Consider the following 12,946-nt stretch of genomic DNA (forward strand, 5'->3'; position numbering starts at 1 on the left):
GCTAACCCCGATAGTCATGCAGTGTGAAAACAACGGCGATCCGATGAGTTTGAAAATCGTGCAGTGTGAACTCGGCATTAATGATTCCTAAATGCATCTACTTTCGGAAGGCCAAATAAAGTCCTTTTGCTTTCGCCTAGAAACACACATCTTCTCCCTGACATGGCTGCATCTACACTACTACGGTTACTGAAACCACGCATTACGTAAATATTTCCACATCGTGACATAGACATGTGGGGGCGTGTTTGAATGAGCCGCTTTAGGGGCGTGAAAATATATATACCAGCCAGTGGCCCCTTTTCAAGTGCATTCCAAACGATTACATAATGACATGCACATGCCCTGTTCACTCCAAAGTACCCACACCAAGGGGATAGGGATGATCACTTCCATTTATATTATATTATATCCAAATAAATCCACAAGTCTATGGTTTGTCCCAAAGAAACCCCAAAATTAAAATCGCTGACCAGTTGTTTATTTGACGCAGTTCTGGAGGATGGTGCCTCCACACTGATGCAGGATCACTGGCTGAAGCAAAACTGTCGAGGTTTGGAATGAGCCAGGGTTTGTCATTATTGTAAGTTAAATATGTCCCGGTTTTCCATTAATCCATCTTTAAATAGTCCTTGTTACAGGTTTAGCTGATTTTAGTTTCTGCCTGTAGGTTGGTATAAGATAAACCAGACAGTGATCAGAGAGTCCCAAGGCTGCCCATGGAACAGAGTGATATGCATCCTTTACTATGGTATAACAGTGGTCAAGAATATTACTGTCTCTGGTAGGGCATGTAAAATGCTGTTTGTGTTTTGGAAGTTCATGGGAGAGATTTTCTTTATTAAAGTTTTGCTTTATAATGTTTTGGACTTCATTTCCCAGAGTGCAGCAGAGGTGGGCGGTTCATTGACAGGTGCATTTGTTATGGTTTATTACGCTCACACACTCAACCTAAGTCTCATCAAGATCATAGGCACACATACAAGGACATGGAAGACCTCAGGTGATCTGATTCTTCGATAAACCTAATTTTGTATTAAGGTAAGAGTACAATTTATGCTGATATTTTAACTAGGTTGTTCCTGTGACATTTTTAATGTAGACTAAAAAAACAAAAACAAGAAATCATATATATATATATATATATCATTTTTATTTTATTTTTCATTTGAATGTTAATTTTCTCCTGTTCATGGTTAAAGTTTGTGTAGCTGAATTGGTAGAATATCTAAACCCAAGGTCATAAGTTTAATACCTAGGGAGCATATATAGTGATAAAATGTATGGCTTGATTCCACTGAAAATTAATTTGTGAGAAACTGTCTACCAAATGTAAGTAAATGTGTGAAATGTGTGACATTTTACTTACCGAAAAGAACATCATAAGTAAAACATTCGCTGATATATTTAGGTGTCAATATATCTAAACAAGATTTTATATCTGAAAACTACAATGGATTTTTACACAAAAAAGCCACAAGGGTTATATTTTATATTTAAGTGCATATAAAATGATTAAATTAAAAGAAATGTTGAAGATCATTAAACGATGATGAGTGCAGGCTATTTGACTTGACTGCTACTTCTGAGTAAACATTCAAAGAAAGAATGCTGTTACCCCACTCTCATGCAGTTTCACAACACATGGAAATCTAATAGCAGTACTAGATTTCAAGTACTGTGTCAAGCATTGCTGTAGTTTGTAGTTTAATGGAAATACACTAAATATAGTTGACTACACAAACATAATTGTGTTGATTCACATTTCCAGTCACTTTAGTTATTTTGAAGCACTGGACAGCAGTGTTATGGTCTTCAATGCTGAAAAAGCTACAAAACAAGTTTTCAAAGTTTTTGTTGTTGTTTTCTTTTTTTTATACACTGTTTGACTGATTTCTTTGTCAGTGTAGTCATATGACCTGATTTATAGCCATTGCTATGGAGGAAAAGAGAACTGTGACTTTCCGAGATGTTGCCAATAGCTATTTCTCCCAGACAAGGGTGGACTGTCGCTACACTATAAGCAGTCATCACAGCTGGAGCAGTCATGACTGGATAGGTATTTTTAAGGTAACTCCTTTACTGAATTAAACACTGAGTTTATTTAGTACAAAACTAAATATATGGAAGCATTAACCTGCAAAGCAAATACATTTTATGTTATGTTGTTTCACAGGTGGGATGGCTGACAATGAACGACTACTACACTTTTTCCTGGGCTCTAGCACCAGAAGGGTACCAAACAGGAACAGATGCAAACTGTAGTGTGGCCTTTTACTGTATGTTTATATTTGATATATAATACATTATTTTATTTGTGTTGATTTATATACAGTAACCCAGTGTTTATGAACCCTGTTCCTGAAGGCACATAAGTACACATTTTGGATGTCTCTCTTATCCAACCCATCCATTACAAGTCTTGGGCTGTGTTCGAAATCGCCCCCATACCCACATTCACTATGCCCTACATTAGCCCGTTAATACAGTCCATTTAAAGAAGTGACTGAAAATGAGTGAGTGAGTGAATTTCCCCTCCCCTTCGAGTGAGCTACGGGTGAAATCATTGCTTGCGGGGTCACCGGATGCTGTGCTGGGGGCAGAGGGCATGAAGAACTTGGGTGTGAACCACACCAGAAAGGCACAGTACTTTCCTAAAATTACTGGCATGTCAACGGAAACCATCACATAGCTGGAAAGTGTGAAGCTTGTTTTCTTGTGTGGCCGCTGAACCCAAACCCAGCTCTGCAGGATAATTCTGGGAATCCAGGACTTTTTCTTTTCATTGTATTTACCCTGTGCTTTGAGCTGTTGTCCACGCATCCTGGCTTACACCACTGGGTTTCCACCATGAGAAATAGGAGGGCGAAGTCTACAGTTGTGGCATGCTGAGCAGCTCTGTAGTGTAGAAGAGTCTGAAACAAGGCCTTGTTGAAAGAGCTGTCTTGAGCCAAGTATCCGTAAAATGTAAAATGGCCATACTCCTTCACTTTCTTGGTGCCGAAGGACAGCGTATGTTTTGCACTTTAAATTGACACTTTGGGGAAAAAAAGAGTCTCCTGCTGCAGCTCCGACAGCGTGCTAGTGAGTCGAGGAGAGACCCCCCCCCCCACCACATGATTGTAAAGCACTTTGGGTGTATAGCAATACACAATAAAGCGCTATATAAATGCAACATTTATTCATTCATTCATTCAAGTAAGCTCTCAGACCATTTTTCAGTGACTGATTAAATCTCTCTATGCCCCTATTTGACTGTGAGTGATAGTAAGCTCTTTTTGTTTGATCCTTTTGCTTTGGATGTAACTGGCAAACACTAGTTGAGGGCCATTGTCTGTTGTCAAGTCACTTGGCAGGCCCCAGCTGGCAAAGAGCAATTCGATGCAAAGAGCAAATCATTGATGGAACTGGACGTGATAGAGCCCACAGTGCAGCCTCTGACCAATTTGAGTGTAGATTATAAACTACGACAAGGCAATGCAAAGGACAGGGCACATCATGGAGTTCACCACAGATATCAAGTTGAATGTGGTCCCAAGGTTTAGTTGGCCAAGGCAAAGACCCCAGTGGGCCAGTTATCCTTGTTACAAGACATGGATTACAGGTCTGAACAAGCTGCTCAATGTCTTTGTCCAACCCTGGCCACCATACAAGTTTAACTGTGCCAAGATGGCCCTCGTGCATCATGGCCAGTACTTGTCCTAGTTTAACAGGGATAATGACATAGTGTCTGTGCTGCAGACGAAGGCTCTGACACTTGATGTAAAGCCTCAATATTGAAGTGCAATAGTGAATGGCCTTCAGCTGAAACATAGCCAACGAAATCAACCTCTGGTACCACAAATAAGCATTTCTCTAGATTAAATGTCAGATTATGTTGACTGAGTGCAGCAAAAAGTGGCCCTTAAGCACTATTTGTGAATCACTGCATTCTGGGCATGGACAATGACATCATGAAGGAATACTGTAACTGTATACTGCAATGCCAGGGGCACCAGCCAGAATAGTGGACATGATTTTTTTAGAGGCCAAACTGAGTCCAAAAGGAATCCACGAGCAATGGAATAGACCAACATGCGTAACAAATGCAGTAAGATTTCTGCTGTCTGGGTGGACTCATAAACAATTCCTTTTCGAGGATATTGCTGCCATGGCTATGTGAAATGGAAAATTGGGCAGGTCCTTGTGTTGCCATACTAGACAGGTGCGTGTATTAGACAAATATCTTCTATTACACAGCTTCCATATGCAAACAAATTCAAAGAGGGTGGTTGGTGGTCAAGCATGGCAGGAAACGTTCATAAGTGGCCATATTAAATAGCGAGACATAAGCCCCAGTGTCCAGTAGTAGGGGAATACAAAACTTCTGAATTGGTGTTGATTGAAAGGATAATAGCAGGGGTTGTAGTGTCAGCACATGGATTTCTCTAAAGTGAGATCATCACCTTCCAGCCGCTCTCCAATGTGTGTATTGTTTGGTTTCTCAATTAACTGAAGTCATATCATCTCATCTGATAAAGTACCAAAATAGCATGGTTTTGCCAGCCCTCTTAATTCAACAACATATTGAAAAATCGACTCACTAGCACGCTGTCGGAGCTGCAGCCGTTTCTGCAGGAGACTCTTTTTTTCCCCAAAGTGTCAATTTAAAGTACAAAAAATACGCTGTCCTTCGGCACCAAGACAGTGAAGGAGTATGGCCATTTTCAACTTCATTAGGACAGTATCGGGGCCAATTGCTAAAAGGTACATTTCAAGAGACTTTTTTCATTGCTCCATAGGCTCGCCAGGATGTTGTAAAAAAGAGGCTTGGGGGAGATAATGAGAACACGGGAAAATCATCTGCCATCCTCGTCGCCAGTTGTTCTGCCTGTAAAGGAGACTCATATTTTAGCTTATTTTATTTTTTATTGTTCTTGTCAACCTCTTTCACATCACTGAACTGTGTGAAAACCACTCAACGTCAACGTCACTTCCTGTTCCGAACCCTTAAAGTAACCTCCATTCTATTGTATTAATGTAGCAAACGCATTATTTTAAATAACCGTTATTATTAGTCTAATTAAACATGCAACAGTCCCCTGAAATTGTGTTTTAATTTAGTGTTTTAGTTTTAAAAATGTGTAGTGTTGGTGTGCCTTCAGGTTTGGTAACCACTGCAGTAGCCTATATGTAGTTTGTTACGTGTACAGGTCAATAATGTTGTCATATGTCCATCAGCAGACACAGCAAGTGAAATAACAACTGCAGTTCTTGGTAGAACAAGAACACTCAGTTGCCATCTGATACTTTATAACTATTGCAACACTACTGCAAGTGCCTGACATCATTAAGTCTGTACCAGGCTGTTTGTCACGTGTTTTGGTTTTAGAGGTTTTCTGATCATTATTCTACTCTTCCTGTCATTTTTCAGCATCTTATCTACCAAAACCTGGTGGGGAGGCATATCAGTTTGCTTATGTGGATGAACGTGGCGAGATATGTGCAGTTAGTTCTCAGTTTACTTTTTGTGCTCCAAGACCCCTGGATGAACTTGTTACACTAGAGCAGGAGAAAAATGGTGAGGAAGAGGAAGATGACCTGCTGGTGGTGGTGCCAAAGGCTCTGATCCTGCAGGTGGGGGATTCTTCAACAGACGAGACCTGAACCAATTTGACCATAACACAGTTTATCAATTACCCTAATTAACATTTGGACACCTATCTGTATTTAGAAATGTCATTGCAACATAAATCAAAATAATAACAAAACAAAGTTTGGTAGGCTTTAAATAATGAAATGTTGTTGTTAGTGGAACTACACATGTGATTACTCTCTTAGGACAACTGTGTGAACTTAAAGGGAAAGGTTGTGTTAGTTAGGGTATAGAATAAAATACAGATATATTCTGTATAAATTACTGTATTTAGCAACGACATCCAGATATTTTAAGTGTGACTTTAGTGTCCAAAAAATTTTTTTAGGGCAATGTATCAGTCATACTGTACAAAGTTTTATTTCACTAATTATCTGCATGTGTTTTTAACTATTTCTGATATTTTTACAGAATCTCTTAGAAAGATGCCAGTGTGAGTTACATGAGGTGCGTAAGAGGTTTGAGGCTACTGATGCTGACGTTGAGAGAGAAAAGGAGAGATGGAAAGCTGAAAAAGACGAGCTTGAAAGAGTAAAAAATGAGATGAAGAGTCAGATTGATGAGCTAAAAAGCAACCTGAGGCAAAGCACTGAAAAAATCGAGGAACTCGAGCAGAAACAAAAGGTACAATCAAAATTTTGGCCATGTTTCTGGATCACCACTAATCACAAAAATAAGGACCTACTGTATATGAAACTTTAAACTCTGGTATATTTGCTATCAGGATGTGCAAAGCACTCATGAAAACATGGGTGCTGAACATAGTGGGCTGCTAGCAGAGAGAGATGAAAATCATCAGCAAATCAAAGAACTCCAACACGATGTTGCCACTCTGACTCAACATAAACAGGACATAGAGGTCGAGCTTGACAGGTGATTTGGGACCCATCCCAATCCTCACTATAGCACAATTATTCTTTGTTTATGGACTGTTTATTTTCTCAGAAATTTAACCAACTGATTAAATAAAGTAGTGTTTAAGGAAAAGAGAAAACAGCCATTTTTCTCTGCAGAATGAAAGAAAGAGTTAAAAAGATGACCACACAAAGGCGAGAAGAAGAAAAGGAGAGGAAAGATTTGCAGGTGAATTAAAATAACATGTTATATTCAACATTACCACTTACAATATACATTGTAATATTTTCTGCATTCCGTGAAATAATTATGAATAATTAACTAATTTGTTTTTACAATTTTAACTAACATTGCATGGATTACATGGTTAACATATGAATGAATATTTTCTCTGCAGAAAGAGAATGAGCAGGCACATGCTGAGCTGCGGACCCTGCAAGAGCGCCTGGAGGCCAGTGAGCGTAGCACTGAGGTCCTCCGCAGGGACCTCAGTGAACTAGGCTCCTTGCAGAGTCACAGCCATGCAGAGCTGCATCAGGTCCGACTTCGGTCTGCGCAGATGAGTTTACAACTGTCCCAGGCCAACCTGGCACTGCGTGAGGGGCAAGCCACCTGGGCCCAGGAGAGGGAGACTTTAAGACAAAGTGCAGAAGTAAGATAGAGCTAAGTTATAATAAGAAATCTCTCTCACACACACTACTATTACCACTTTTACCAGTCCAGCCACAACACCACTAGTATGTAGTAAGTATGTAATTCTCAATCTCTGTGCTCTTGTTAAAGTTGGATAAGGATCGTATTCAGAAACTGAGCCGTGAGCTTCAGAAGAAGGAAGAGTGGCTCCAGGAGGAGAGAACCGAGCGAGAAAAACTGGAAGTGGAGCTGGGGAACGAGAAGGACTGTAACCGGGTAAATATTCCATGACACATGCATAGCCTATAATTAAACTATCACATCAGTCAGAGCTTTCTGGATACCCAGCACATATGTGGGTCAGATTACTGGTCTTGGAGCAACACCAGTATGAGGCAAGAGTTGCTTTAAAAAACTTGTAAATAAGCTGACCAAAATAAACTTGAAAACAATATAAAAATACATGTGTATGTTTACTGAAGTGTTTTTCCCCCTCGTCATTCATGTTAGTGGATGCCATGGCACACTGGTTAAACTGATTAATAAGAAATACTTAAAGGGGTAATGACATGAGGGAGCAAAATTTATTTGATCTTTTGACATATAAGTGGTCAAAAATACTGCAAGTTTCATACATCAAAAAATAGCATTTGTTGAAACCGCTTTCAAAATGTATTGTACTTTAATCAGCATCGAAAGCAATTCGAGGCATGGAAAGGAAATCTATGCACCCAAGCCCGCAACATATTTACAGGTAAACCCCCAGGAATAAAGAGGCTTTTAATGTTCTGTTGACTTGTTCAGACAGAACTAATTTGTGGATGATAGTTCGTTGTCAAACATTAGCTGATACCACAGGTCTTGTAGTCATTTTGAAGCTAGCCAAAGTAAATATTTGCTTATTGATCAGAAATCGTTACTTGGAAACTCACAACACTTCTTCATAATGAATCTTCACAATCTTCTATGTTTGGGTATTTGGTGTAGTAGCTGAGGTCTTCTACATCCATAGATGTACAGTAGAAGTGGGCTGGTGTGGAAGAAATGCAGAAGGTTTGGAAGAAATGTCCATAATACTTTCAGCTGAATCTTCCCATCATGGTCCTTGAGAAATAATCTTTGGTACCATCTTGACCCATGTTGAGTAATATTGGATAATGGGTATTGGATAGGCATTAAGAATGGTTTTAGAATTGACTCTACTGTAGTCAATGCAAAAATAGTAGGATCCATTTGGTATTAAGACAAAAGGCGATTTCTATAGCAATTTTAAGTTGGGATGTTGTTAAAACAAAGGAATGGAAAGTTGTTACCTTGCTGGGACTTGGGACCATGTCAGTAGTTAGAGACATCCAGGGTGATTGATGTTGTCTTCAGAAGCTCAGTTCCAGGAATTAAAGGGAATGTCAAGAGTTCATCGTCCATAATGTAGGTGTTGTTGATAAAACTCTGACCTGTGTGGTTGTAAGCCTGCTAAGTCTTCTCCCACTGGTTGCTGGGTGAGTGTTGGCTGACAAAAACATACCATCAAAACATTATGATCATTAATCTAAGAGAGTCAGAATATGGTGGAAAATATGTTTTGACTGTTAAAAAAAAACTTTACTAACATTATATGTGAACCTCAAGGAACATATTAAAAAGGCATGTCATGACCCCTTAGAATCTAAATAACATTAAAGCAAATAATGTTTAGATATTGGAAATATTTATAAACTTATATGTCTTTATTTATGGAGACACATATAGCACCCTAGACCCTAAGCATTTCTTGATAATGACACTTATATTTTTTCATACACTGAAATTTAGTCCCACCGCAGACAGCATAAAATGTGATGTATGAAGTTTTCACTTAGTCTTTGGATATTACCGCATCATGTGTGTGACATACAGGAACTGAGAGCCAGTCTGAGAGCCCTGCAGAAGGAACAAGAGCAGCATCAGCTGGAGAAACAGGTGAAACCTTTCTTACTGTATGCATATTTCTGACTGGTGCTATCTTATCTGATGCCATGCTGACTGGTAGTGTTTTATTCACAATCAGGAGCTCTTAGATCATATCCATGTGTTGGAGCTGAGACTAGACAAAGAGACAGATGCTAAGTGGGCTGAGGCTGCAGCTACTCCAACATGTCAGTCATGTCGTTTCTCCTTAAACATTGTGTAGGCATACATATACATTTTGTAAATGTAGTGCTAGCGATATTGTAGTAAATCTTCATCTTATTTCTTGCAGCTAGCATTGATAGCCCTCCATCAGTTGAAGAAAAGCCACTGCAAGAGTCGTTATCTGAGCAGTCTTTATGTGTGGCAGATCGTGAACTATCCAGCTTTCATGGGTCAGCAAAGCAGAGCCAAAAGGATAATGAGATCGATATGATGGTAAGTAATAAATATCAATGCAGTTCACTGCGCTCTCCCAGCTGGTTGGGTGCCAAGACCTATATTTATTCAAGCATTGCCGAGGTTGGTCTGCACTCTAAAATATTTAGTTTGACTTAAAGCAGGGGATAAAAGACAAATGTTTCAGCTATCTGCTATTGTCAGTGTGGCACTTCTTTGTTTCGCAATGATTTTATAGTAATCGACAAACATAATTAATCAATATTAATACTTTTTTGAGGGAAATGACATGTTCCGTTACTACAGTATGCACATTAAAATAAAATGTTGTATGTAACTTTCTTTGTACCCAACCCCTTACAAAAAGCAAGAGGACCTAGAAGTGGAGTCTTATTCCAGCATCATTGCTGACAAACCTTTACTGCTTTCTGAAAACAACAACAGTGTATTCAGGTGATTATGATGCACAGATTCAGGAGCTTACCTGTGAAATAAATCAAGCCTGCTAACGTCTGTTTATTTCAGGAACACAGAAACATAATAAAAGCGTTTGGAAATGTTACAGCTTGCAGTGTGTTTCACACAGCTTCACCCAAATCTGAGATAACAGCACTCTCTGTCTCCCCAACAGTGGTCTTGCTGACGCCCCCGTGTGGTGAACCAGATGTGGAGTAGAAATGAACTGTGTGCAGCTTGTTTACATCAGAGCATGGTCATGTGCTCCTGATCAGTGTGAAATATCAAAACCGTTTTCCAAGCTGGCTTATTTTATAGCCAGTGTGTAATCTAATATATACTAAAAGTGTAGGGTGTTCCAGTAGTGTGAATGTGTTTGTTTGTGCCAGTATGAATTTCCTTTAAGAGTAATGTGATATACTGGAATTTTAGGTATGTTTTATTCCATTTATAGTATACATACATACACAAATAAATAAAGGCAGTTGATTGGGTTACACTTTATTTTAAGGTGTCCTTGTTACAGGGTAATATATACTACATTGAAGTACGTACTGAGTAATATTAATTAACTACATGTACTGTATGGTCAGGGTTAGTATTGGGTTTGGCTTAGGGTTACTTGCATGTAATTATGCATCATTTATTGTTATTGTAATATTAAGTACATGTAATCCAGGAATGGGCAACTGGCGGCCCGCAGTGTCTTTTAGTACGGCCCGCTGGGTTATATTAGACTCGGATGATCAAATTGAAAACATTTGAAAAGTAAATCACGTAAAGATTGCTTTCAGTTTACGATGTTAATACTGTCTCCAAACAGGAGAGCTCACCAACAGCACAGTAGGAGCAAATACATTAGCATTACTAACATTAGCAAATAAAAACTGGCCATGAAAACAGTATTTTCCAGTCAAGATCGTAAACAGATTATCTTTTTACCAAGTTCAAGGGCATACCCATATATTTGGATTGTTTGGACATCTGTATTGTTATTTAAATCGCCATCACTTGCATCAAATCTCAAAGGTAAAATGCATAGTAAACAAAATATTTTTGCTAAATGCATGACAGAAGTGTTTGCACTGAACTGTGGGTTCTTAGGGGGTTCCTGTTAAGGGTTTCCGTGGGTTTAATTGTTTAAATTTAAGGCCATGAAAACTCTTAAATGGTACGAAAAATCTTCATTTTAAGAGGTCTTAAATTTGGGGACGGAAAGACAAGAATTGCTATGTAGATTAATATGTTGATTGAACTTCAAAAGGATAAATATGAGCGCTGCAGGTTTCAAAGTCAGGCTCTGCTGCTCTGTGTACTGCTGTTATCGGGGAAACCGCTATATTCTGCTGTTCTGAAAGTGACACCTGCTGGCAGAGAACGAATATGCATTTTCAATAAGCCCATCTGCTATTTTTGCTACATATTTTTAAATGTGAACCAGTGGATCGACAAGAAGCTAATGCATTATAAAAATATAAACAATTAAGAGACTAAGATATATGTAATTTAATATAATAATTGATTGATAACAGTTGTTTAAATTAATATGATAATTCATACTTGAGTCCTTTTCTTAAAAATGGTTTAAATGTTAAGTTTAGGTCTTAATTTTTTAAAATTAGCCCTTTTTAACTATCCTCTTAGGTTGTTTTGAGAATATTCTGTAGGCTACTAATAAAAAGTAAGACTTCTGTACATTTGTTTGTTGCAAATTTACAGACAATACAATTAAGATGTTTACTTTGGCTTGTTGGGGTAATATTGCTGTCAACTGACAACAAAGTTTGATTTCCTTCAATAAAAAGGAGACTGAGTAAGACAATGTAAAAGTTGTGTAGACGTGGATTAGTAATCTGGCCCCTTGGTAGAAATTAGAAAAAATTCTGGCCCTCGTCACTATCAAAGTTGCCCATCCCTGATGTAACGTGTAACAAGGACGTCTTACCGTGGATTGTCATATTTTAGATGTAGCATAAATAAGCAATTTTAACCAATGAGCTCATTTCATTATGAAATGAAATAACGTTAAAGAGTTTTTTTGTTGTTGTTTAGATAGGTGTGCTGGTTATGGTTACCTGTTCTATATCACTTGACAATGATGTAAGTGCATTCAGGTGCTAAGTTTCTCTTTTAGTTGCTTTAATTATTGTTGTTTTTGTATTTCACAAGTAAATGCCTATCGCAATTTTATCACTCTGTTTGTGATGCTGTTATGCTATCCATCCTTGATCTAAACTATATATGTGGTCCTCAAGGCTAGACAGTTTGACATTAAATTCTTAAAACAGTTAAAAATCAAAATAATAAAAAAAGTAATATAAAATTTGTGAATTCGTAAATTTAAAAGGAAACGTTTGTGGAGCAATGGACTAAATTCTGTTGTATGCTGTTAAGAGGTGTTTTGGTCAATTCCAATTTATATGCACATGTTGTGTATCTATTTACTTTAATTATAATGCTGTCTTGTACTGGACATTAAAGTGATTTGGCATATGTGTTGTCTGCAATAGTCTGTTATAAACACCCTGCATGTTTATATTTATTTTCATCAGCTTATGATAATAAACAGTACATAAGTTATATGCATTGGACAGTTGTTGGATTCCTATCTTTATCTCTTTTTATTTTTGTGTTTTTCTTTTTCTTTTGTTATCTGTCATCTTAGCCGCTATAACCACACCAACATCACATCCCCTTACCTCTCCTCTTTCTCCTCTACTTGCTTTCTCTCCTTTCCCTCTCATTATGAAATCAGTTGTGGTGCTCACCTTGCTTTACTGCCTTAAACCTTTAACCAATCAATAGAAACCAGAAACCCTCTGCTCCTTTGATTTTGTTCATTAAAATGACAGAAGGTGTGTGTAGACCCTCAATTGATTACACCTGTCTCGCACCTCAAGCATCGGCCCTTTCTCAGATGAGCATGTTTATGCCAGCCTTATTATTTTACCATAATTTAGTTGTCAGGGATCTGCTGGTTAAACATTCCAGCATTAAAATAAGAAGGAAAACCCCAAAATC

The 12,946-nt window shown here is 38.2% G+C and overlaps 1 protein-coding gene across 1 annotated transcript; it reads left to right on the forward strand.

Annotated features, from left to right (window-relative positions):
- Window positions 1-944: 944 nt before the first annotated feature.
- LOC306857111 (calcium-binding and coiled-coil domain-containing protein 1-like) lies at window positions 945-12,513 on the forward strand. Its single transcript, XM_079396813.1, has 14 exons — window positions 945-1,041; window positions 1,906-2,070; window positions 2,177-2,279; window positions 5,414-5,616; window positions 6,047-6,259; window positions 6,360-6,508; window positions 6,649-6,718; window positions 6,888-7,142; window positions 7,274-7,399; window positions 9,020-9,082; window positions 9,171-9,258; window positions 9,363-9,508; window positions 9,837-9,922; window positions 10,101-12,513. The coding sequence occupies exons 2-14, from the start codon at window positions 1,939-1,941 to the stop codon at window positions 10,126-10,128; spliced, it is 1,662 nt and encodes a 553-aa protein (XP_079252939.1). The 5' UTR covers window positions 945-1,041; window positions 1,906-1,938; the 3' UTR covers window positions 10,129-12,513.
- Window positions 12,514-12,946: the final 433 nt, after the last annotated feature.

The sequence above is a fragment of the Barbus barbus genome (genome assembly GCF_936440315.1).
Source record: "Barbus barbus genome assembly, chromosome: 37".
Classification (NCBI taxonomy): Eukaryota; Metazoa; Chordata; class Actinopteri; order Cypriniformes; family Cyprinidae; genus Barbus; species Barbus barbus.